Raw genomic sequence first — 26,831 nt, 5'->3', positions numbered from 1 at the left:
TACTTCAAAGACTATTTATGTGCAAGTGCTCTTCCAGAGGATGGGAATTGAGCTGGTGGAACCAATGTAAGTTTGTTACAGGAATGCTGATTGAAGGAGCTCAACTTTGTGCTATGTTTACCTAAGCAGTCAAGCTTACAAAAACCTCTTTGTTTCTCTTTGACAGTAATGCTTTGTGGGCTGGCTGTCATAGCCAGTTTTATTTTATTTCTGTTTCTGAGAGTATTGTTCCCCCAAAAGAATATAGAGCAGTACCAGTAATTTCTTTTTCATGTTTGAAACCATTTCTTAAATATTTTTAGTCCCTGATGAAAAACAAAACTAAATACACAATTCTCAAGCTGGCATTTATAGGACTATTACTGTTGGATTTCTTTCTTTTTAAGTTTCTGTTTTTGTGGACAAGAGATTGATTAAGGTATCAATGCCCAGTTTTTAAATTCAATACAGACAGCAGGTCTCAGGGTCATTCTACTTAGAATTATACTCAGAGCAGTGGAGAAAATTTTAAAATATATATTCTGTGTTCTAAAGAAAGGATATAATGTGTAGAGGGTGCATATTCATTTTGACATAGTTTTAATTTAGTGCAGTATCAGTCTCAAAGGTGGTGTCCTTACGTTAAATGTGTTGTGGTTTAACTCTAGATGGCAATGATGTATCATGCAGCCTCTCTCTTGCTTCTCCACCAGTGGGGTAGGGGGGAGAATGGGAGGAGTAAAAGAGCTCATGGGTTGAGAAAAGGTAGATAATGCAGAAGAAATAGCTAAAAAATAGGTAAAGGAAAAACAAGTGAAGCAAAACAAGGAATTAATTCACTGCTCCTCATGGGCAGGCAGCCGTTCAGTCTTCTCCAGGAGAGCAGGGCTGTATCATGTGTAGCAGTTATTTGTGAAGACAAGATCCTTCCCTTCCTTCTTCTCCCCTCAGCTGTATATGCTGATCATGACACCACATGTTTAGGATATCCTATGGGTCAGTTGGGATCAGTTATGTCCCCTCTCAAAGGTTTGGGCACCCCGAGCCCACTTGGTGGTGAGGTGTTTTGAGGAGTAGAAAGGCTTTGATTCTCTGCAGGCACTGCTCAACTGAAACACCTCTGTGTTATCAAAACTCATTTCAGCCCAAGACCAAAAGAGCCCCATACCAGGTACTCTGGAGAAAATTGAATACCCCAGCCCAAGCCAGCACACCATGCTGTATGACTGACTTAGATTTGTACTCTAGCAATAGCATGAGCAAACTGTAAACACTTGAAGTGTCCCAAATTATTTCTATTTGCTTTTCTAGCACATTCCTTAACAAGCGGTGAGTTAAGTGAGTAGTCTAAAAATGCCCACTAATCATTAGATGGAATTGTGAATGTTTCTCTTATCTTGGCTCTAAGAAAAGCTGACCATAATTTTTACAGGTTTTTTGTATGTTGTTGTGAAGCATTTATTCATGAATTTGAAAAATGCAGAACTTAATGGCAGAGAATCACAAACTTGTAGAATTTTAGTATAAGCATGGCCTATTTAATTAGGATTGCTATGTATCAAATGGAGTGTTCTTCTTTTTAAGGTATCTAAGAAAGTTGCAGATTTAATCCTTGAGAAACAGCCTGCATATGTTGAGGTAAGACAACTAACACTTGCTTTTCAATTTTGTGCTGTCATAATGCTGCAGTTGTGTAGTTATAGTAATTTGTAGTAGGGGTGTTAGAACCTGATTGGAACCAGCTATTTTTGTATGCTAAAAACATAGTGAATGTAGTGAAAATGTAATATAGTGAAAACCAATGGTGTATTGAGTCGAAAGTCCTTAAGATGATAAAGGTATTGACATATGGTCATTTTACAAAGCTTTCTGAAGAATTCAGAATTCATTAATTCAAAGGCTTGGCTGTAAAGGACTTCAAACAGGAGGTGTTTTAATGCCCCTGTTTAGGACTGCCACATCTTATTCCATAAGAGAAAGCTATAGTGATCTTTCTTAAGATCACTTAACTGCCACTAATCTCAGGCAGTTTTGAGAATCACAGTGTCATATAATGTTGTGTTGGAAGGGACCCACTAGGGTCATCAAGTCCAACTCCTGTCCCTGCTCAGAACCATCCCCGAAAGTCACACCATGTGCCCAGTAGTACTGTTCTAACAGTTCTGCAAAGTGAAAATGGTGATTAAGTTAGTCTGAGAGTGATCTTGTGAATACATCTGTTTATGTACAGCACCTTACATCGCTATTGTTATACTGGTTATTATGGCAATTCTTGGTGCAAGAAGCTGGAGAGAGTGTTGAAGAACAAAGATGGTTTCCTGGCTATTAACCTGTGCTAGATGTCATGGAGCTGCAGTTATTTTCCCCTTCTCCAGAGGACACAACATCCTCTTTTGTTCACTTGTTCTTATGGCCAGTGCATCCAGCCTTAGTTAGGTTGCCATCTGTGTTCTGGCATCATTGCCTGGTAAAAGGAGTGCTGCTGTTTAAAGAACAATGGAGTGGGGAGAAGTGACCGTCAGAGAAGCTTGTGTCATCCTCTGCAATAGCAGGTGGAAGAAAAAGGCTGTAATGGTAAAGTTGTTTCAGTTTTAGTTAAAGGGGTGAGGTAGGAGGCTATTGCTGGGGAAGGCTGGTAAATGCTACTGTGGTTGAGTCTTCACAAGATAGGGTAATTGGTATAAAAATCTGGTATTATTTTACTGTTGTTTGGAATGGACAGTTTTGAGTGAGTGCTGTTTTTTCTGAATCCAGCAGCTTTGCTTTGAAAACCTCTCACTGCATAATGGAACTGCAGCAAATGTTCTTGCATTTTTCTGTTTAATGTTAATAATGTTCTTATTGCAGACATCTTAGTGAGGTGCACCTGTTTTATATCTAGAAGTGCTTTCAGATGTTCCAAAGGGACAGTTAAAAATCCGTAGTGCCAGTAAAAATCGTTTAAAAACTTTACTTAAGTGCATTTTTGCCTGATGAAATCAATAATCCTTCAGTGTTACTTATGGACACAGGCCTGCACAGAATTATTCTTGTCAGTAGGCTTCTGGTGGGTGTTACAGGTCTCACTTTCCCACTGATTCAGGAAATGAACCTCCTGCTGTGCTGTATGAACTTGTAATGGCAGCTCCAGTTCAGTGTTCAGCTACAGTAAGAGAACATTACAAGAAATAACAGTGCAATTGAGCACATCTCCTGGACACATTTTCAGTGTGTAAAGTGTAGTTCAGGGATATTGTGGTTTGAAGCCCATGCCTAGTATGGTTTAACAGGCACTCCTGTGGCCACAAGAGGCATGGCACAGACACAGGGTAAGGGATTTACAGTTTTCTGTTGTTGGAAGAAAGACATGCTTTAGGAACAGCCAGTGGGGTGAAAGACTGTTTTTGAGAAGAGAAAAATTTTACTCAGTTCTAAATGCTGGGTAGAAGATTCCCTCTTTGGGAACTGTACTCTCCTCTCCATCCAGTCATGTTCAAAGGAGAGATTTTACAGTCTTTGCAAGAGGCAGGACTGGAGTGGAGTTGCTCCTTATTGTATGTGTTTCCTTATGATCAAGGGAATAATGGCTTTTTGAATAGCTCTGGTATTTGCAAAGTATGTTTTTAGAGAGAAGTATTGAGGAAAGTAATCTTTGAATTTGGTTTCTTAAAATATTTTGCACATCAGCAATTAGGCTGTCATTTATACAAAGCAACACTGCTACCATAAAGAAGCAGATTTTGGTGGACAGTGCAGCTTAGTGATTTGGAGTCTAATCAGGAGCTGATCTAAAACTGAACTGAACTTTGAACTCATTTTTGCTTGTCATGTTATTAGAATTAGATTTGTTCTCAAAGTGAAAATCTCGCTTCTCATGGAAAGCACTTCATACATTTTGAAATGATGGGCAGAATTAAAAATAAAACAGACTTAAAAATAAATAAATAAATAAATATATTTTTTTTTCTGTAGCCTGGGGAAAGAATGTGCTTTTCTGTGGAGCTGTTCTAACAAAAGAAATCCTAATAGTTATATTAAAACATTTATTTTTTTCTAGGAGTTGAGATTATGCTAGGCACTTCACTAAGTCAAAATCAAGCTAAATTCAGGTCACCTCTGCTGAAGAGTTTTCAGCTGAAAGTCAACAGGATATCATTAACATTCATTATGTTGTGACATCTATTAAATTGGTAGAACAGAAGTGCTTCTAAACAAGAAAATACTGTGTGAAACTTTTTTTTTTTGCTGCTCTCTGGCATATTAATGCAAATTAAGCCGTTGTGCTTCTATCCCTGAAGCTTTAATTATTCTGTTGTAATGCATCAATGGTATAGAGATTATTAGGCTAAATGCGCAATATATAAATGTAGAGGGTCCCACTGCAATGAAAATGGATTTCAGCTATCTTATCTTCAAAGAATTGTATTTCAAAATACAGTTTATATTAGTGGTACATTGCAGTGCTTAGTGTATATAAATGATGAAACGAATAATATATAAGGTAGCTCTACAAAGTCATTATAACATCTCAAGAGAAGTTACTAATCAGTAGTCTTCACTGGAGTGTAACTTGTACATTTGTTAAACCTTAACATTTGTTTAACTTAATTTGTTGTCTCTCTGTAGGAACTTGAACGTGTTACGTCACTGCAGAGTGGCCTTCAGTTAGCAGCGGTTATTTGCACAAATGGAAGAAGGTATCTTGCTTAAGGAACTGCAGAGATTGAAAGTGGGGAAGTATTTAACAGGAAATCTGTAAACCCAGGAAGATTGCTTGCTGATGATATTTCCTGTTTATGTGCTGAGTGCTATTAGCAGTAGAAATTAGAGATACTGAAACAATTCCAAACTCTTGCAGCTCTTACTTTTGCAATTGGGAGTTCTCTTTGAAACAGAAAGCTTTGGAGATATACCACTGATCAACAGGCAAGTGCAGAAGGGAGGATGTACCTTCTTAGTAGTCTGTTGGTACAACCTTGTTTTCTGAGTTTCCCTAACAATGCTGACAATCTTATTTTCTACCATATATTTTGTTGGACTTGTTAGAATTGATTAGAAGTAAGTTTTATTTTATGAATTGTTGAAGATTATGTTAATTTCTACCTTGCAGACACCTGAATATAGCAAAGGAGGGCTTCACACAAACTAGTTTGGGACTCCTTGCAAATCAGAGGAAACGACAGTTGCTTATTGGATTGCTAAAGTCTTTGAGAACAATAAAAACACTGGTATGTACAGTTGTTTCTTTTCAGTGACAAATATTTTTCTTAATTTCTGCATAGTAATGACTGGATTTTTTTTTTTTTTTTTTTAAGCAAAGAACTGATGTCCGTTTGAGTGAGATGTTGGAGGTAAGTCCCTACCAGACTGGTATAATTTGAAGCTATTCTAAGTCCACATTTGCCAGTCATCTTAATTTTGTTCCTTCCTTTCCTCTTGCAAACAGGTTGTGTGCATGGTATGGAATTATATTTTTATTCTTCTTTTAAATTGATAAAAACTTTGTATCAAATTAGATAGCCCCTCTGCTGAGGGGGAGTATTTTCTATGAAAATCGAATTCCTGTCTTTAGATCTGGGCATTGAAGCTTCAGTTAGTTCAGTGAAAATGTTGTGGGGTCTTCACTTATCCCTGCTCTCAACTTACACCTCTTTTCTTTAGCTTGATATTTGAAAAAAAAAAAAAAAAAAAGAAAAAAAGAAAAAAAAAGATGAGATTTAGCTGTTTGTCGATATACTGGGTCTGGATAAAGAATTTCTATTGATATATTCCTATACAAATTTATAGATGGGCTCCCTGCTTGGTATTTTATTTGTAAATGTAGTAGCCTTCTGTCCTTATTCATTGGCTTGATTTTTTAATTCAATTGTAGAAAACACTGCACCATGCAGGCCATGATGCTGAAAATTCTGATGCTGTTATGTACTGTCTAAAAATGCAGTAGACACTGCACAGAGGAAAATAAGATCTTGATTTAAGGCAATTAGTTGTATGAAAGAAAGCTTTAGGATTTTACTGACAGCTATAGGACGTGTAGCGTAACAATTTCCACTTGCAAGTTTGCCAGATATTTGCAGCTAATACTGGATAGAATGTCATGATGACAGTCCCCAGTTATTAAATTTAGAAATTGAATCTTAATAGTTTTAACTTTCAAGATTCTGTGAATTTAATTCCATCTTGAGTAAGTAACCTTGTCTCAGCAAACTTTCTTACTCTTTACCAAGCACAAGTGCACTCATTTTCGGGTGGCATAAATGCTTTCTGCTCAGTATGCCCTGTACAACTATTAGCTTTTCATTTCTGTGCTTTTTTTTTTTTGTATTTTTAAAGGAAATTAACTCATCATTGTCTATTGGCAGCAATTGTCCTGAGGAGGTGTGGGTGTTGCATTCACACACAGACCCTAATGTCTGATAATCTTAACTGGTCAGTGATTTTTAAGGGCTGGAATTGCTGGTTTTGGCAGGGTGCAGTTTCAGAGCTGTGCTCAGTGTCTGTTCCCAGTAAGTTATCCCGGCTACTGGCCCATTTATTTTCTGTACTCCAAGAGGTTAGTAGGTTGGAATATACATGAGAGCTATTAGTAGCCACTCACAGAGGAGCATTTTGAAAGGGTTCCCAATTAAAAAAAGACCTGGAATGAAGCTACAGTAGCTTACAGGCTGAGCTGCATCTGGAATATATTACTAACACATCTTACACAAGCAGGCTTTCTGATTTGAGCTCTGTTAGACTTAATGGAGCAAATACCAGGTTTCCAGTGGAGAGAGATGTAAAGAGCTATAAATACAGCAGTCTTTTTAGACTGTTCTGTTTTCATCTAATGGATAATGTATTTGGGTTTTTTTTGTGTTTTTTAGTTAAATTCGATCTGCATTAGGACATTGCTGTTAAAACCAATTTCACTTCAGAAATCACTGAAATCACTCCTCTATGATAACAGCTGATTACAAATTACCCTCGTGTTTTTACTCTTCAGTCAATCACTGAAATTCCAGTAACAGCTTTGCATTTGAGCTCTCTAAAGCACGTAATATAACAGATGTAATTATGACAAAACCCAGAAGCTCTTAGCTATTAAAGAGGATTTCTCTTCTTCCAAGATTCTTTCTGGTCTCCTGTCTAATAGAATACAAAAATAATAGGTATATCTGAGGCAATGCCTGTGTCTTGTTGGTAGGATCCTTGGGTTTTACATTTTTGTGTGTATGTTTTTTTTTGTCTTGATATCCTTATAATACTTCCTGATTGAGCTGTCTATGTATTGGATATTCTTTTTATATATTAGGCCAATGCATCCATAGCGTGTTCTTTGTTTCTTGAGGCCTTCTGTGAGTCAGTTGTATTTAAGTTAATTTCTAGTGAGCTGGATGTGTCAATTTAAATAGTGTTTATTTGGGCATAATGTTGCGAGTGTCTTCCTTGTCTCCTTTTATGTTTTATAAAATGGGAACAGCCTACCAGTGCCTGAACTAACCTCTTTTCATGCTCATGAATGGGTTACTGGAAAGATGTTAGTTCTATAATAAAAACTTATATTTTTTATGTATGGATAAGGAAACAATACAGCAAGTTGTTTGCATAAGGTAATGTAGTACCTAGTGTTTTCAGAGGTTGCTAATTCTAAACTACTTGCACATTAAGTGCTGCAGTAGACCCTCACTCTTTTCCTTTAACTTTACCATATAGACACAGAGGAGAGGCAGAGTATTTTATTCTTAATGTTTATACATAAGCATGCAGGCAAAAATGGGTATTGCATTGTTGCTTCAGATGAGCTTTCAATTGTATTTTATCCTAAGGAAGAGGATTATCCAGGAGCTATTCAGCTGTGCTTGGAATGCCAGAAAGCTGCCAGCACTTTCAAACACTACAGTTGTATAAGGTAGGGTGACATTGTGCACGTCAGCTTCTGTATGATTTTATTTGTAAGTGGTATAAAATAGTGATCGTTTGTTGTCATTCTCTAAAGAAAGTTTAATAGAAAAATAATTTTCAGATTAGAAATGTAAAATTGAGGGAGTTATAAAAGCTTAAGTATCCTCTGTAGTTTCCCACCTTCCTCTACCATGACTAATCAGTCGTCACAGTCATAACAGCACATAATCAATGTTTAGACTATGTAATTGTTTTCTAATTGTTGTAATATGTTGGCAAGTAAAGTTTCAACTTAAAGTGAATTATAACTGTGCAACAAACTCCAACCTAGACATACCTGACTTGAGTTTTTAATGAGAAATTTTTATTCTGGAAATAATTTGCCTATAGCGAGATGGCTTCTGCAGGATAATTTACCCTGGTTCTTGTCAATGAAATTAGAGAGTGCCGAGTTTCATGCTGACGTGAAGAAATTGCTTTCAGTACTGAAACTAATCCAAATATCCACAGTTTCTAACTTAGACTTAATGTTTTCATTTCTTTAAAAAAAAAAAAAAGGAATAGCAGGAAATGCTCATAAACGCCAGATGATTATGGAGGTCCTTCTGTTTGAAGGTTTATTGCATGTGGAGAAACAGTAAAGAAATAGTGGGTACTCTCTTTAGTGTTTAATGGCAATTCTTTTTGATGTCTGTTTTTTCTATTTAGACTTTTCTTTGGAGGATGTTGTACCCAAATTATCTAATGGAAACAAAAAAGGAAGGTGATGGGTGTATCACTTAAGCATAGAGAACTAAGCAGAGATGTCTTTTGATAATTAATGTAGGCCCCTAGGGAGAAGATTCACAGCACAGAAGGAAGTTGTCTAAAATCAGATATGGTGGTTATTTAATAAAAACTGAGCTTTCTCTGCTGGAAGAGAACATCCTACCTATTTCTTTGTTGCTTTGACCCTTCCAAACAAAAACAGTAGGGTGTTTTTTTGGTTTTTTTTTGTTTTGTTTTGTTTTGTTTTGGTTTTTGTTTTTGTTTTTTTTTTTAATTGCTGCTGTTCTGAAATTTTTAAAGGTGATGATTGCAAAAATGCAGTGGTGCCTTTCTTTGTCGTAAATAGTTTCTCTTACGGTAGCTATTTTTTGTTAATTTTTTATACCAGCTTTAAAAATTTTTCTGAGAAAGCTTAAATTCTCTTTTTCCTATACTATAGCATTTCTGTAAGGGGGTCCTGGGCAACAAATAAAATTCCTTGTAGTTTGCAATGACTTGACAGCCCTGACCCTTCTGGGTATATTCTGCTGTAGACCACAGTGCCAAACCAAAACATTTAAAGCAAGTTTCTTGAAGGTTGAGAATGTCTTTGAATTCTTGGTTAAATCCTAGCAGGATGGAGTCTTGTCTAGACCCTCTTAACATTGCTGCATTATAAACCTAGAATAATGTTCCTTTCCATGTAGCAGTGGTGTAATGGTGCTAGTCTGACACAGCTGCAGCAGCTTAATGGTTTATGATGAGTTACTGTGTTGTGGCTCAGTAGCAGGGTTTTTGGAAATAAGAAGTGGTCTGAAACGTTTATTAATCAGTTATTTTATTCTAAACTTTTTTTTCATTCATCAATAGTGAGTTAAATTCAAAACTGCAGGACACCTTGGAACAAATAGAGGTAAGAATTAATATAGTGATGTTTAGTATATGTTAATATTTAACCTCTAAGTATGTACTAGTATTTAATCTCTAAATATTAGAGCTTTCTGGTAAAATGTTGTCAGCAATTATAGAATGTGTACATTTCTTTCAAATACTCTCTTTGGATACTGTAGCAATTGCTGTTCATATAGACTTTAGTGCTGTAATCAGCCTAGATGCTCTCTTATACATTATTATATGATGGCCCAGTCCACTGTAAGTGGTAGAGCAGTCAAATATAAAAAGTCACATAACATTTGAAGTATTGAACTTCTAAAGAGTTGTGAAAAGTAAATTGATAGCAAGCCAGTAGATTTGGATAAACTATACAAGAGATCACAGGTTCACAGGAAAATTCAGTTTCACAAGAAAGGTCAGCAAGCTGGAAACTATTGGATAGGACCAGTGCTAAGCTGTAGGAAATAAGACTTGAATAGCTGTGAAGGATGAGGCTAAGGTTGGTTTAAGTTGGTAGATAGTATCAAAAGCAAAGGGATAGAAAGAAACAAGAGAAGGATTTTTTTTTTTTTAATGTCTGAAATTCAAATTGCTGAGTAATGTTTTAGAGAAGTTCTGAGTCCTTAGGTTTCTTGTCATTTTATCATTTGGCTTAGAGAAGAAAGTGCAACAAACACCTCCCACCAAATCTCTAGGATTAATACCAAAAATATTTTGTGACTAATGATGTGATTAATGAAAATTTCCCAATAGATTAAATAAAAGTACATAACAGACTAAACACCCATCTACTGTGGTTTCTATTTCTAAGAGCACAACTGTATTGCAAGATCATTAAATAATAAGAATTTAAATGGTTTTATTATCTAGCAAGGAAAGAAAACACTTGTTAACTGTGTATGTTATTATACGTTACTGATTCATTCTGTTTTTATTTTTGGCATAGTTGGTTGAAAATAACTAGAGTTAGGTTGTGTATCTGAATATGTTATAGCATCTACATGAGAATCATGTTATTAAGTTACATAGTCAAATTCTTGAAAGCTTTATTAGTCATTAATATATGATCCTATTGAAGTTTTTTTTCACTTAGTTTGCATAATAGGTGAACTTCATTTGTTGCAGAGCTGTTCAGTATGCTCAGACACAGCTCTGCTGGCAGAACCCATGTTTGTGTGTCTGCTTTCTTTTTTGACTCAGGTCCTGATCGCGGTCCTGATCGCTGTGCTGATGTAGTATTCTATAAATGGCTATCTTGCCAATTAACTTATAGTTGAGATACTGTTAGCTCCAGTTAAGAGATGCTGTCAGAGGGTTAAGAAGTCTATAATTGAATTGATGGAGTTGAAACCCCCAGATCTGGGTTTTGCTCAGGGGTGGAAGTAGACCAGCTTAGAAATCCCTTCTCTCCCATACTGAGGTTTCTAGCCTTCTCAAAGTAAACATCACTTTGAATTTGACTTCAGCGTTGTTGTTTGTCCTTGGGAGTGGTGGAACTCTTTGGCTGACACTGAAGTATTTACACTGCAAGAAGTAACACTTAAGCACCTCAGAATAGTCCAGAGACAAAGTCTTGGTTACTTTGCAAGCATAATTATCACACTGTTTATATAAACATCTTCCTTGCTTGCTGTTGTTTAAGTAATGTATTAGTTGGCCTCTTTTTATTTAGTATTTAACATGCTTTCTTTCATTTTTATAGGAACAATTGGACGTAGCACTTTCCAAAATATGCAAGAATTTTGATATCAATCATTACACAAAGGTTCAGCAGGCTTACAGGTTGCTTGGAAAAACACAGGTTAGTACTTATCTCTTCTGAGGAAGTCACAAAGAATGGTGTCCTGGTTTGGGACAAATTTAGGAGAAAACCCCTGTATAGGATCCCTCTAAGGAAGCAAACCCAAGTGGCCCCTCCCTCCAACCGGTCCGGAAAAAAAACCCTCTTTGGAGAAAAGTGGAAAAAACTATTTTACTAAACAAATGAAGTGCATACAAGTATAAAGAATGAATAATATTAAACAATAAAACCTCTCCTTCTGAAGTGAGATGGCAAATTGAGAAAGTCCTTGCCGTGGGTGGAGCTCGGCTCTCTCTCAGTGCCTCTCCTCAGTCCCAGTCCCTCCGGCGCTGCTGGAAAATGCCAAGGTCCAGCCCCGGTGGGCTGCAGGTGCAGCCCCCAGTGCTCCCCTGGGTTTTCAGTCCAGAGCAGGTTTAAACAGTTCCAAGAAAAAGGAAAAAAAACAGTCCAGGGAACTTCTCTGCCCTAGCTAGCTGAAACTAACTAAAAACAAAAAAAAGATCTCTGTCCTGCAGTCTCTCCAAGCCTCTGCCGAACACGCTGTCCGCAGAAGAATGTGGAGGAGTCGGGCAGTTTTCTCAAAACAAACTCCGCGCTTCTCCTTGCTCTTAGAACCAGTCTTAAAGGCACAGGACTCAATATACAGCACAAACAGAACAGACGATTGGGGATACAAGCATCATTAAGTTACCCTAGGACAAATGGTCATGTCACAGCATGAAGCTTTGACTACTGTGATGGAAATTTATTTTCCTAATTGTTGTGGATTAATCCCAGGTGGCAGCTAAGTCCCGCACAGCTGCTTGCTTCCTCCTCCTTGGTGCAATGGCAAAGTCAGAGGGCAGGCAGGTGTTCAGTCATCCCCAGGACAGTAGGACTCCATCATGTGTAGCAGTGAAGACGAACTTCATCACTTCGAACATTTCCCTGTTCCGTCCTCTTGCTTTGTTACTAAGCATGACACCACGTGTTATGGATTATCCCTTTGGTCAGTTGGGGTCAGCTGTCCTGGCTGTGTCTCCTCCCAGCTCCTTGTGCACACCCAGCCCACTCTGGAGGCTTGGGGTGAGAAGCACAAAAGCCCTTGACCCTGTGTAAACCCTGATCAGCAATGGCCAAAACATCCCTGAATTATCAACACTGTTTCCAGCACAAATCTAAAACACAGCCCTGTGCCCTATACCAGCTACTCTAAGGAAAATTAACTCTATGCCACCCAAAACTAGCACACTAATGCTGATGGGTCTTGCCAAATATATGTACACAAAGGTTTTAATAATGCTCATGTAATTTAACAGTACGTGCTAAAGGTAAGCTGTGTGTTACTGCAACATCTAGGTTTTTTGGGCAGGTTATAACTGAAACAGTTGCGTGTTTCTGCCCTGTTTACACTGCTGTTTGCACTATTCATTCTATTTGGTCATGTGAGTACTATTTTTTATAACTAGGCCTGTTTTTCTGGGTTGTGCACAACCTCTGCCTTGAGTATTTCCACTTTATATTGTACTGTTAACATCATGGGAATAGAACATGTGAGGAGATAGATTTTTTGCAGTAAAATACATCCCATGACATGTCAAACGCTCCCTGTGGACATGTCCTGAAAGCTACATCTGTGTGTGCCTAGAGCATTTTCTGTGTATGTAAGAGTAGACCTAAGTTCTCCCATAGGATGATGTTCTCTTCCGTTTGGTACGCTGCCTTGAGGCTTCATATTGGTTTGTTTCTCTGAGAAGTCAGGTATCAGTTTCCTTCAGAAGGTATCAAGTATGGGAGCTAATACTGTGCAGGAAATTCCTGTGCAGGAAAGGGGATAAGGAGACATGAAAGTCTTTGAGGCATGTTCTGTCAGTGATCAGTGCTCATAATACAGGATGAATGTGGTGGTGCCAGTGTAACAGGGATTGATTTACTTAGGGAAGAGGTTCCCACAGAAAGCTTTAGTTGCTAAAGATCAAGCCAAAGCACCTGTCCCCAGATGAAAACAGGACAAGAACCCCAATCATTTTTTATTATGCTTGCCTTTTTTAATGCTCTTTGCAGATTTCAGGAGCATATCTGATATAAAGATTGCCTTTCATGGGTTTGTTTTAAATTTTTGTTTGCTTGTTTTGCTTCTTTCTAATTGGAACCTTTCTAGCAAAGTTGGGCTCTTTTGTTTTCCTGGCTTGACTGTAATAGAAGTGTAGCTCTGCGATGGGATAGAAATGGATTTATCTTCCCATGCTTTGTTAATGTGCAGAACTATTGGAAAGACTGCAACTTAAAATCAGGCGAGAAGATTAATTAGACTTTTTTCAGTGCACTGTATTCAATTTCTTATTTACTGAACAAAAATAGATGCAATGCATTCACTGCGTGTCAGGTGCATGATGTTGAGAAAGGCAGATATTTCTTGGAATGGAGTGATGTTTCTGACAAAATAAAAAGTGTTACTTGTTACTGCATGGTTTTGCTTGCTTTGTTCCATTATAGAGTGACTTGGTTTTGACATTCTTTTTATTACTAGTAAAGCACGTATTTTGAACTTGTCCTGAAAATAATTTAGTTGCATTGTTATTCAAATCTCTCCCATATTGATCTCTTCTCAGTAAACAAAATGTCAAGATCCTTCAGTATCTTCAGTACTTTTCATTATTTCATTTGTCATTCATTTTCTTTGGCTAATTCAAGTTTGGACTAGCTATAGAAGATGGGCTGTTTTCAGTAAGATTTAAGCAGAATTGCTTCTTCATTTCTTATGGAGTGATTGAGTTCTCAGCTCTTGTCAGTAGCTAAAAATGTCAAATAGGAAGTAGTGAAACTGAACATTTTCAAATCTGTTGGTTACATGTACGTGAAAATAGTGAGAAAATTCAGTTTCTGAAGTGGAATAATGTTACATACAATTTATTAACATCAGGGACTCTTTGGAAACATCCTGACCTGAAACTCAGACATGATGATGGCAAAACTAATATTACAAAGTCATTAGTCCTTAGTACATGTTACTTTTTCCTGGAAGAGGTAGTCTTTCTTTTTTTTTTAAACAAATGTCTTTTTTTCCACCAAAGAGAGGAGTTTTATAGGAAATTTATTTATATGATGTGCATGACTTTCTGTAATGTTTAATTGTACTTTGGATTCTTCCCTCTGGCAAGTGGATGACGACTTTGCAATTGTGATTTTAATTTTAATGATTACAAAGGAAATATTTTTGTTTTAGTTAGCAGTGTTTCCTCTGGGAGGAGGAGCATGACTCTCAATTTCTTTTTGACGCATTTTCAGTACTTGGGAGGGTAAATACATGAGTAAATTCTATAATTAGCTATATTATATTAATATTTACTAGGGACAGTGTACAAAAAAAAATGTAAATTACAAAGGGAAGATGGCAGAGGAAACTGATTTTACTTGCAATTCTGAACTCTTTTATGTGACCATCTTGTAATACTGCCAAGATGTGTGTTGGGTATTTTTGAGACACAGATTGGAGGGCATGCTTACAAGTGTTCAGTACTGAAAAAGATGTATGTTGAAAGATGATGGCATATGACAAATTGAATTTTGCTATTTGATTTTATGTCACTCCATTTCTTTCAGACAGCAATGGACCAGTTACATATGCACTTCACCCAAGCCATTCACAACACCGTGTTTCAAGTAGTCCTTGGGTATGTGGAGCTGTGTGCAGGAAACACAGACACCAAGTTTCAGAAGTTACAGTACAAAGATCTCTGCACAGTATGTAATTCTTGCATATATGTATGGTTTTTAATCTGAATTTTTGCACTGTTGTAGGTGTACCTTTTGTCAGTAGGGACTGAGTTGTTAACCCTGTAGCTACTCTAGTTTCTTAACACTTTTCTTAGTACAACTTAGGACTGTTTGAAATATTTGTTACTCATTACTTAATGCTGATTTTGATTACGCTAAATCTTAGCTCCTTGGGGTTATTGTACACTCCATCTAACAAACAAAGACCAACATTTCAAAATGTGTGTGTCTTCAGTATGAAATGCTAGTTGTTGGAGTAACTATTATCTTTGAACTTTTTTCCAGTGCATTTAGGTAGTGTTCACAATTTCTCTGATTCTGCATTTCAGTAAGAATTCTTGTAAAGATTCTAATTTAATTGGAGTCTTCCCATTATTCCTGACTTTGTATAATTCACTTTTCATTCTCACATTTAATTTTGCCCTTTTGATACCAGAATAAAGAATAGCTATAATACTGAAATCAGGTGAAAGCCTGATGATAGGCAGATCATGGGCTGGGAACATATATGTATTTTCCTCTACTACAAATTTTAAGTGCTGTGTCTTGCATATTTTGTAATGTTGTTAGAATGAATTACTGTAGTTTGAATAGCATTTTTAGTTCACTCTTAATTTTTTAACTTGGGATTTTACTGTTACACCCTGAGAAATTTTCTAAAACCAACGATGGGTAAGAAGAATGTGAGATATTTTAGGTGGTTCTAATGCTGAATCGCGATTTGAAATTATGTTTCTATCTTGAATGTTGTTTAGGATGTTTGTTTCAGTCACAGACTAAGCCCTCATCATATTCATCAACTCAAGGACTCACCCCATCGGTTGCAATTTGTTGAATTAAAATACAGTCACAAGGACATTAAAGTTCATATTCTGATCCATTTTCTGTTCTTTCACTTCTGTTATCACCTGGGATCATGTAGCTGCCACTAGTAAGCAGCATATCTGCATTGTAAACCATTTCATTTTAAAGAGGTGCCTCTTTGACTTAAAAAGCTTACATAATCCAAGAACCTTCAGATAAATAAGATAAGCAAAGTAAAATAAGCAAATAAAATAAGATAAGCAAAATAAATTTTTTGGGAATAATTGACTTAAGTATTCACGAGCATAATGAGTAAGCTTCTGGATAGTTGGTATTTTTACTTCACTGAGATGAATTCTAGCTGCAGAAAGCCAGCAAACGCTGATCTTTGTTCTCCAGACTGATGTCCTTTCATCTTTCTGCTATAAGCCTTCAGAGTGTGTTTTTGTTTCTTAGCTTCTAATAAACCTTTCTTCCAAGTTTTTTTTTTTTTTTTTTTTTTTTTTTTTGCTTCTGTATGTCGTTCAGTTTATTTCTTGTTCCTTGCTAATAGTAATGATACTAAGCCCATTTATTTACACTTACAAACTACTACTGAACTGCTTCTGACCATTCTAAAGTACAAGTTGTGTGTTGCTGTTTATCCTTATACTTGAGCATGTGGAGGGATCTTTCAGGTACTTGGAAATACCATATTTTGTAATACACAGAAAGAGGGTGGCTTTAACTGCATGGTTACAAAATTATTACCTCATTATTTCTATTAGATTTTACTTATGCGAAGCCTTAATGAGATGATGCTTAAATAAATGGGACCCTGCCAGAGCTGGCATTCTGTATAAAGGAAGGTACTCAGAATTTGGGACTCTATTGTACTATGAATATTGCTTTAATTGCATTGAAATTTACTTTTTAAATTTTTCATGATGGTCTTGGTAACCATTAGGTATGTAGGGACAGGCTGCAGATGGGAAAATTTGGTCTCTTACAAACCATGTTGTTCAGTGTTGGTTGTTAGCTGTTCTAATGCATTTGTGAAACCGGGGTACTGAATGAGATGAACTGTCATAGCAATTCAATTGCTAACTTCCTGTAGAAAAACCAGCAGATTTTAATCTCATGCATTCAGTTGTTGGGGAATAAATTGCATAAGAATGAAATTTGAGCCTTCTTTCTCCTCGTTTAGTTTGAGTGAGAGCCCTCTTCAGGCTGCCTATGCTATTATGCCTATGCCTAAGCCAGGATGCCCTTAACATGTAAAGGGTTATGGAGTACTTACTCTAATTAAGCAAGGGAAGTCATATAAAATTGAAGTATTTCTTTTGAGGCAGATATTCTGCTATGTGTTTCTGAAAATCTGTCAAAATGAACTTTTCTCTCTTATTTCCACTGTATATGGGTAGTGGGGTGCTGTAGTGGCTTTTTTCTTTGTTTTGTTTGCATCTTTTTGGAAGTTAGATACTGGATATTATAATAATGTGAGTCTTTTAAAAAAGGATGTTTTCAGAAATTCTTAAGCATTTATGAAAGTTAGTGCCTGTGCACTCAAAGTTACTGTTTCACTGTTGAGTGTTTCTTTTCTTAGCATATGCTATGCTTGTACATATTTTCTCTTTTTGAATATTGCTAGAGCAGAGCAAAGCTTGGCTGCTTCAGTCTTGATTCAGCTTGATTTTCTTTGTTCTAATATAAGCTCAAAGAAGTTCAGTTGTTTCCTTAGTTTAAATTGAATTATTTTGCTATTTAGTAAGTAATCCTTTCTTCCTGTCCACCTGAAAGTCAGTATGTCTTCAAGTGTAGTGATTTGCACAAGTAAACTTTAGATTTTAGCTACTAAAAGCCCTGAAATACAGTAAGAGTAACATTTCCTGGTAAGTTAGTAGGGAATATTGCTGAATCAGCGAGTTTGTTTATTTTTAAACTACTTCTTTAAAGATCATTCAACCCAATAGGGTATTCACCAGGAAGGCTTCCCTGTAGCACTGAAGTACAAAAGTCAGTGTCATTAAACTGACACACAGGGGTGCCTGCATCCCTCTGATAGTGAGATGGCCTTATTTCTGTATCTGTGTCACTGTAAAATAAATGTAAAAGGTAGTTATTTTGCAGGCCAATTGAGAAAATGGAAAACAAAGATGCTAACAAAACCACTTTGTACTATTGGACAGCATTTGATTAGTTGACCAAAATCAGGAATCTGTCACTTCTTAAAATACATTTGGAAATGAAACTGATGTATCTCAGCTCAGCTGTATGAATTTGGAGAGTGTGGTAAGGTTTGTGTCGCTACAGCAAAAAATGAACACAATTTTGAAGTTTCGCAATGCTCTTTTGTTGTTCTGTAGCATATTACATCAGACAGCTACATTCCATGCCTTGCTGACCTCTGCAAAGCCCTCTGGGAAGTCATGCTCAGTTACTACCGAACCATGCAGTGGCATGAGAACCATGACCAAGATGAGGCAGCAGTTGTGTCTTCTGGTAAGAAACTTGTGGAAATAAAACTTCTAATATTTGGAAATAACTTTATGTGTTGACATCTTTGTGGTCTTGACTCAGCGCCTTCAGCATTTTTGCTGATAGTGTGTGTTAAGGACTAAAGCACTCACTGGATTTTTTTACTCTTCAGTATAAGGTTATTTTTTTAATGAATATTTGTATGTGCCAGTATTGCAGATATAAATGATTTTATTTTAAGCAGTGTTTAGGGGAAATGTCCTTCCCCTGTTGTGTGGAATCTTAAAAAGAAGATAATAAAAAAATGAATTTTGTTTAGTAAAAAAAAATATTTTCAATTGCTGGAGCTGTTTTTTGAGTTGAAGCTATTGCTTGAGAGGAGAGTTTTTATAGCTATATCAGATGTAAAATTCAGAGTTGAAATAATCTGCTTTTGTGATGCACTGTGTGAAGAAAGATTCTAAAGTTTTGATGAAATTGCCCATTCTCAACAATATTTACATTACAGTTTAAATAAGATGGTTATGTTTTCTTCTCTTGTGTCCACTTTGCTGTGGTTTTTGCAGATGTAAAATCAGGCAGGTACAGAGAGCTTGCTTCTTGGAACAATGATCACAGTAGACTCCTAATTCAGCCACATATGCACTTAAAAACTAGTTTCCCTTAGTGACGTTACTTGTGGTATCCTGAGGAAAGAAAATAATCTGTACTCTAAAGCCTTCTACAGGAACCATTAAGCCTAATAAAGTGATATATACAGTCAGGTGCATAATTTTAAATGCACTGCTTTTGAATACATGCCAGAGTGTTTTGGTATGTTTACTACTAACCTTCTGTCAATCAGTTTTTAATTTTCTGGAGATATGGCTTAGCTATAATGTACAACTGAGATATAGTGATCTACTGAATCACTTTTTCAAATACCTCAGAAATGATAAAGCACACAGAAGGGAGTTTTACAAGTACAGTTTAATTTCAGAGGGACTATGAATACCTACTGCTTTTTTTTTTTTTTTCTAAAACTCATTGCTTATTCTACAGTAATTAAAACTGTACATGGAATTCTCATTTCATACTTACTGATTTAATGGCTGTGGTATGTGGGAAAGTCAAGGAGTAAAATTCCTGTAGAATGGGCATGTATGGCAGAGCAAAGTGGGGAGACAGTTCAGGAGATTATGCTAAAGTTGTTCCTCAAATAAGTCCCAGAGACTGGAGCAGTAGATGTACCACTATGTCTGGCTTTTATAATTTTGGGAACTCATCACTGTCCCAGTATTGTCCTGGTTAATCTCAGAACTCATCAGAAGTACCTTAAATGTTGCAAAGGACTCTTGATTTTTGGGCACAGGTACAACCGTGGAAGTGAGAAGCTGGACTTGAAAGACATTACTTATAAAGCTCTTCGAAATTTAGTAGTGAAACCTATCCAAAAGAAGTCCTTGAAAAGATAGAATTAAGTATTTATATGTAGAGCCTGTTCAGTCAAACTGAATATAAAATTAGTGAACTAAAACGATCAACATAACATGAAATGAATTCTATGTCATATTTAATGAGGTGCAGCTTAGTCTGTGATTTTGTTGTTTATACAGTAAGTGGCAAATCGCTGTAATAAGGGCTTTCATCCCTCAAAATAAACTACTTACTGGAAAATTTTCCATTACACTGTTGGTTGTGGTCAGAGCATTATTTATGTTTTTTAGTAAAGAATCAAACAGAAAATGAGTTTTAAAGGGACATGTGCAGATAATTTTTGTCCTCCCTGCTCACAGCAAAGTGAACTTCGAAGTCACACTGATTTGTCTGAGGGCTTGCCTGGTTCAGCTGGGTTTTCACATACCATTAAATTTACTATGATGTTGATGTAATTTACATGTATTCATAAGACAATGATTTAACAGAAAACCAGAAAGTGAGTGGTAAAATGATCACTGTAGCATTTAAACTCCTGATTTCACAAGTGTAATCCTAGGGGTAAAAGTTGATAACAGCTCTAATATCTGTAAAAGATTCAAAGAAAAGCAAGAAGAAAATGATGTAGGTTATAAATTCAATTTCCAAAGGTTTGCTTTATAGTACTGTGTAAATTCTGTGCAAGACCTGCTTAGTATTCAATGAGGGAAGCTGGAGGACAGAGATTTGATTGAGTCCTTTTTTTTTTTTTTTGCTTTCCTCTGCCATGCAAGGATTAAACAAAAACCTTTTGTTATGACTAAAAGCTGCCTTTTTGAATTTCCAGAAATACCTGATGAATTACTGTATTTAAATCAGGCATCTAGAATGATAACTCCTCCTTATTTTTATCTGGAGTTATGAATATTTATGTATTCCATACATGTTCCAAATTCCTCAATGCAAAATGTGCAGTCCTTGATTTTCAAGGAAGTTATCCTAAATTAACGTGTTTGCATGTGTGAAATTAGCTGCAGTGCAGTTCATTAAAAGACTGGAAACAAGACCTCTTAGCATGACTGGCCATAAACCAGGACCATTGGGAGACTGATGGAGAGAGAATATTCCATTGATTTTTTTAGTGAACAATAACATCTATGTTGCAGTGTCCAACCATTCCTTCATGAGTGGCAATTTGTGAGTACAGGGGCCACGGTCTTAATCTAGAGAACAGGTCAAAGACACTGACTTGTTTAGCATTGGCTTCAGTCTGCAGAAGTTTGAAAGAGAGGAGGTTGCAGAAACACACGAAGAGGGTGCTGTGGCTAACATTGCTGGTTTTGTTTCCTTCATAGTCCGGAAAAGATTAGATCCACTTAGAGGTTTTCTGTTTATAGAAATTAGATTCTTAGGTTCTTTCTGTTTACATTTAATTTAATCTTCCTTGAAGATCAGGGAAATGCATTTGTCAGGATTATTACTTTCAGAAGATGAGCATATTTAGGTACAGTTTTTAAGTTATGGTTTATGTAGGCATTGGTTAGTCTTTGTTTTATGATTTTTCTTTCATAAGGAAAAATTTTTTGCATGCCCTGCAACAGTAGATATAGTATGGAATTATGTTTATTGGTCTTGTTTGCATGTAAAACAGCCTTTTATGATCTCATTTTGAGTTATTAGAGTAAAATCTCAGTTAACCTGCAAAAGTGGTCTCAATGTCTTAACACAGGAAAAAATTGAACACAGATTTGCAGCCTTGAAAAATGAATATCCCAAATATAAACCCAAAATCCGGACTGTATTTTATCATGTTTTTAATTTTGATGAGGAGTTATTCAATTCACAGTACTAGAATTTTTACGTTCTGGCTGGTTATTATGCTGGTTCTGTGTTCCTGAATTCCAGCCTGGTGGCTGGAATTCCTGGTGGAAATTTAACTCAACTGGCTTGCCAGTTGTTCTTGGTAGTGTTTGTATGTTCACTGCTGTAATCCCTGGCTAACAGATAAAGCTTTCTCAGAGTTCGATAAACTTCATAATTTAATAATATGTCCAGCCACACCTGATAGCTCCATCTGAAAGAAATCAAGCAAGGCCAGCGTCCTTCTCAGTATTTGTATTTCCCATGTCTGTTTTTTGAATTTAAATGGAGGTACAGATGTAGAAGATCCTGTTAAACTTCTATAAACATTATTGTAATAGGCAATAGTGAAGGTGAAACTAAGCCAGGAGTTTTTCTGGAAAAAGATGTGAAGCCTAGTAATGAAGAACTACAAGGGTTAGTCAGGATTAGCTCTCGCTGTGATCCTTGCCATACATTACTACCTAAGGAACACTACTGGGACAGGTATTTGGTGTGCAGGTGATGAATCTCTCCTGGTCTGTATTTGCATATAATGCTTATATGTGCATTTTTCATTTCAGCTCAAAAGTTTAGAGCAAAGTAGCTCTTCGGCAGTTTGCATAATCATGGCAATAGCTAAGGGAATGTGATTCTGTGTAGGATAACTTTGAAGGTTTTTGGAAATATTTACACTGCTTTTAACCTGAAGTTTCAGATGGCAACAATGTGATTGGAACTGAAGAGAACAGTTTTGACCGCAACTATGTAAAAAAGAAATTGGAGCACGGGCTTTCACGAATATGGCAGGTATGGCTTTTGAATTTTGTTTCCTCCTGAGTATTTATTCCCCCTCTCTTCCATCTCTCTGATATTAATTATGCTAATGTTATTAAAGAAATGTCTCCAGGGTTTTTTTAAGTGATTTGTTTTGATTTGAATGTATCAAGACCACAGAAATTTAATTTCTATGACTCAGTGGTTGCAATGATTCCACACTCAGTCGAGATACCAAAACATAGTAACAGGACTTTTAGTCTGATCCCATTTCTTTCAACCTGTATGCTGCCACACAATCTATTTTCTTCTCATGTGCTTTTCTCTGTATACTGCTTTATATTTCTGGTATTACCATAGGTATGGACAAGCAGCCTTGTGAACCTGATTGGTTTCATGCTGTTCCTGGTGTGATTGCTGGATCAGTTTGGTGTGCAGTATGATGAAAAAGCTGAGTTCTGTTTTTGCACTGACAATAAAGTGTCTAGGAATGACTCTATCTGTGTTATAGAGTGCCAAAGAAACTGATTACAAAATTATTTTAGAGAAATTACCCATGTTGCAGAAAATGGAATTCTATTCTAAATCTCAAAAAAGAATTTATAAGTGCAAGCAACCAATAAGTGTTAATGAACCAGGCATCCAAGCCTTCACTTTTTGTCTTCAGTGTATTAAGTATACAAAAACTTGTTTGTGTTTTGTAGGATGTTCAATTGAAAGTGAAAACTTATCTTCTGGGAACAGATCTGTCTAACTTCAAATACGATGACTTCATATTTGTACTTGATGTTATCAGCAGGTAAGACCTTTCTGTACGTGTCCACAAACGAGCTCTGATAAGATAGCACTGTTGATTAAGGCTGATATTTGTATTTTGATGTCAATTTTGTTCAAATGTGCTGATAGCTTGAAGAGCAATTCTTCTATATGTGAGAGTTTCTGAGTATTTAGGGGAGGTAGCATGAACTGCTTTGCTGCTTAAGTGTGATGATTTCAGTATTGTCTCCCTTTAAGATATGGGATATGCAAGTCTAGCAGTTTTTTTTCTAAGAGCTTTTAAAGGGAGTCTGAGTCAAGCAGAAAAATATTGTGGTACTGCCAACCTGTACAATATTATATCCTTCTGTTTTGGTGATAAAATGACAGATTGAGACTGTGAACTGACAGCTTGCCCAGTGTAGCAGGCTCTCAAAAATACATTTATTTTGCCTGTGGCTCTTTGTCTCTATGTATATGGCACTTAACAATAGGATTTGAAGGCAAATGAGACATGGGCTTTTGTGGAATGCAACCTTAACATTGCAATGTAACATTGGTGCTCTGTGTTCATGAAGATACATCTACACTCACAGCTGGAACAGCAATGTTAAGAAATCAATAAATATATCTAAACTTTGTTTTATTCTCTAGGCTGATGCAGGTTGGAGAAGAATTTTGTGGCAGCAAGTCTGAAGTTTTGCAAGAGTCTATCAGAAAACAAAGCGTTAACTATTTCAAAACTTACCACAGGTGAGACTATTAATGTGTGCAGTGGATGATTCTAATGACATTTATTATTGTTGGGTAAACACTTTGGAAAGGGATTCCACTGCATAATGTTTGTGCATTGAGGTTGACAGTAGAGTATGTTTCCTTGATGAGAATAAGGCTCTGAACCCTGGAGAAGGGGGGAGGATAGAGAAGCCTTTGCTTCCACTGTGTTTGTGGAAAACTGTAGTTCTGCAGCAGGGAAGCCAGATAAAGATGAACTTTTTAATGTAGAATTTCAGTAGTTTTTTAGGCTGCCTTTTGTCTCCTGGCATGCTGAAGAGGAATGCCTCTGAAGTCCATGCTTTGTAGCAAAACTGTGTCTTCTTTTTGTATGCTATTGCTTAAGAAGACTCATCATGTACTACTATGAAGTGTTTTTTTCAATATGCAATTCTGTCTTGGATCAAGTGAGATATTTAGAACTGAGTCCATCCTTTTGAGTCATGCTTTCACGGCTTGTTTGTTGGCAGGATCTAATTACATTTCAGTCAGCTCTATTGTCATATCTGAGGCCAGTCATATGTTGTCATGGACAGGCATTCTCTAGACTCAGATACGATATATGGCCATAACAGCATCAAGATTATCTTTCAGTTTGTTTCAGTTGCCTTGATTTTACAAATGTTTTGGTTTGGGTGATTGACAACTTTTTAATTCTAGTTTTCTAGCATTACATTCTTTCTGGGTGTAAAAACTAGGCAGATATGAGAAGATATACAGCCTTTCATGCTCCAGGAATGCTTACTTTCCTAGTCTTGATCTGTTGTCCTCTTGTTTGGGAGCTGTCATGCAACTAATACATCCAGAGCCATTTGAAAAGTCTGAGACTTTCTTCCTAAAATCCATGAAGTATGAAAATTAGGGCAGGAGAACTTAAACAGTGTTCTAAATTCAGAAGATGAGAATGTGGTTTGGAATTTCTTCCAGCTTTGGTAGTCTGTAGCTAGGAATTCTTTCTGGACATTTGATGAAGACCTCAGTTCCAGTTGTCTGAAAAACTTGAGCTTTAATCAGATCCACATTTTGTCTTGTCAGGAGATGCCAGAGAAGACAATATTTTAATTCCTTAATTTTTTCTGAATCCTACACTGAATGTCATGAATTGATTTTTTTAACCTAACCATCTTTTACTACACTGACTTCACAGTGACATCACATAATGCCTTGTTGGGTTAAGTAAATATATATTTTGACCGTTACAGTTTTGCTTATGTTTAACAGCTTAAGGAATCATAGACTAATTTTCTGAATTGTCTGTCAGTAAAATAAGGGTTAAGGAAGATTGATGGAATATGTATAGAAATAGTAATTTTTACTTGTGTTTTTTAAGATAATGTAATTCTTGTGAAAATAATATGAAATATTTATTGACATGAATTAAATGATATGAAACCTTTTAGTCTTTCTACATGTTTTATGCTGCAAGGGTATTGTGAAGATTAATTGGCTGATTTTTTCATCATCAGAAGGAAAAACATAGAAAAACCCTGTCTCAGCCATATCCTCTAGGTTGTTTTCTATAAAAGCTTTAAGCATCTTGCCTTTTCAGATCAAGCTAATGTGGTTTTCACTTCTCTTGGGGATTTAATTGGAGGGGGGTAAAAAAGAAAGCAGGAGTGCTTTTATGGATTCATTAGTACATGAATGCTATACAAAGCTGAAATGCCTAGAGTCCAGCAGTAATCAGTTCTTTGTGTAATTTGACATATGTGGCCTCCTGGGCAGTGGGGTGTTATAGAGAACTGCCAACATAGAGAAAATATTGAAAGGAATTGGCTGTGTGATTCAAAAAACATAGAAGAGAAAATAGTACTAGAGCATACAGGAAGCCTTTTCTTGGGTGCGAGTTGATTGTTCTGATAAATCAGAGTGGGCTTTTCACAAAGCATCAGTAAGATGATTTTTGAAACGCAGTCTACTTTTTGTACTGATATATTTGTAAAAAGGTGTGTCTGATCACTTAAGCTTTTCAGAAAACGAGTGCATCAGGTCTTCATGCATTCCCCTTTCTAGACGTATATCCTGGTGAAAATCAAGAGCATTTGTTCATGTACTCTATCAGAACATTGGTTTCAGACTTGAAATGCTACAAAACCTGTTGTGTGGCTTTTAAATGTTTGCTTTTCTATGACTCTTTCACCTCAGTCTCTGTGACAAAGACTTTTAATCTCTAAAGCTGGTTTTCACAACATTTCTATCTGTTGTTTCTGTTGGCTTTACTGTGAGAAGATCTGCAAGCTATGGGTACTCAATGCCCTGAAAATAACACTTGAAGTTTATTTGTATATAACTGGGGTATTTAAATGGACATAGCAAACTATGGTCACAATTCAACACATTGCTTATCTCATCGTGGCAAGCAAATTTTAATTGTAGTGGTGGTTGTAGTTCATTACTGGAGTTGTGGTATTCCTAGAATATTTTATTGCCTAATTAGAAACCCAGTGCATAATTTACCAACTGTTACTTGTTAAACAAAACAATATGCCTTATTTTAAGAGAAAAGGATAGAGCAGTGTGATTCATTGGTATCTTTTCCTGTATGTTCCACTTATGTGGCAAATTTTTTTTCTCTGTTGGAAATGTTTCTGCTCATGACAGAGTGGAGGCTTTTCTAGTGATTGAAAACAACAGAAGAAATGCAGAGATGTAATGGCTTGATTACTTTTCCTTATTACTGTATTGATACCAAAGTAAAATAAGGCTATGAAGAAAATTAGAGATTATTAGCCATTTAGGTTTTTATTTGGAAAGTCTGTAGAATGTTAGTTCTTTCCACTTCCCTTTGCACTCTGTTGGCTTCAGTGTGTTTGAAAGAAGCATCTCTCTTATGTGGGCTCTCAGAAGCTGTTGTGCTGCCAGTGGAGTATATACGATATTGCTTTCTCCAGTTTACATAGGGAAAAGATCCAATATTTCTTCATAATTGTAGATGTCCCTCTATAATTTGTAATGGTTTTGACTAAAAAAATTAGTTTACGATTTTTGGAGA

The 26,831-nt window shown here is 36.3% G+C and overlaps 1 protein-coding gene across 3 annotated transcripts in view; it reads left to right on the top strand.

Moving 5' to 3' along the window:
• VPS50 (VPS50 subunit of EARP/GARPII complex) overlaps positions 1 to 26,831 on the top strand; it is a 78,500-nt gene that overhangs the window by 12,472 nt on the left and 39,197 nt on the right. For 2 of the 3 annotated variants that reach the window (XM_040066067.2, XM_058421053.1), the window contains exons 5-16: positions 1,564 to 1,617; positions 4,585 to 4,655; positions 5,069 to 5,186; positions 5,274 to 5,309; positions 7,764 to 7,846; positions 9,457 to 9,499; positions 11,183 to 11,281; positions 14,864 to 15,004; positions 18,187 to 18,322; positions 22,245 to 22,342; positions 23,014 to 23,108; positions 23,720 to 23,818. In XM_040066067.2, coding sequence (XP_039922001.1) covers positions 1,564 to 1,617; positions 4,585 to 4,655; positions 5,069 to 5,186; positions 5,274 to 5,309; positions 7,764 to 7,846; positions 9,457 to 9,499; positions 11,183 to 11,281; positions 14,864 to 15,004; positions 18,187 to 18,322; positions 22,245 to 22,342; positions 23,014 to 23,108; positions 23,720 to 23,818 — 1,073 coding nt within the window. Of the gene's footprint in view, positions 1 to 1,563; positions 1,618 to 4,167; positions 4,460 to 4,584; positions 4,656 to 5,068; positions 5,187 to 5,273; positions 5,310 to 7,763; positions 7,847 to 9,456; positions 9,500 to 11,182; positions 11,282 to 14,863; positions 15,005 to 18,186; positions 18,323 to 22,244; positions 22,343 to 23,013; positions 23,109 to 23,719; positions 23,819 to 26,831 lie in introns of those variants that run through there. The other variant, XM_040066077.2, reaches the window with a different exon arrangement.

Source organism: Hirundo rustica, chromosome 1 (genome assembly GCF_015227805.2).
Source record: "Hirundo rustica isolate bHirRus1 chromosome 1, bHirRus1.pri.v3, whole genome shotgun sequence".
NCBI lineage: Eukaryota > Metazoa > Chordata > Aves > Passeriformes > Hirundinidae > Hirundo > Hirundo rustica.
Note: the sequence above shows the minus strand (reverse complement) of the source record. Positions and strands in the feature narration are given on the sequence as shown.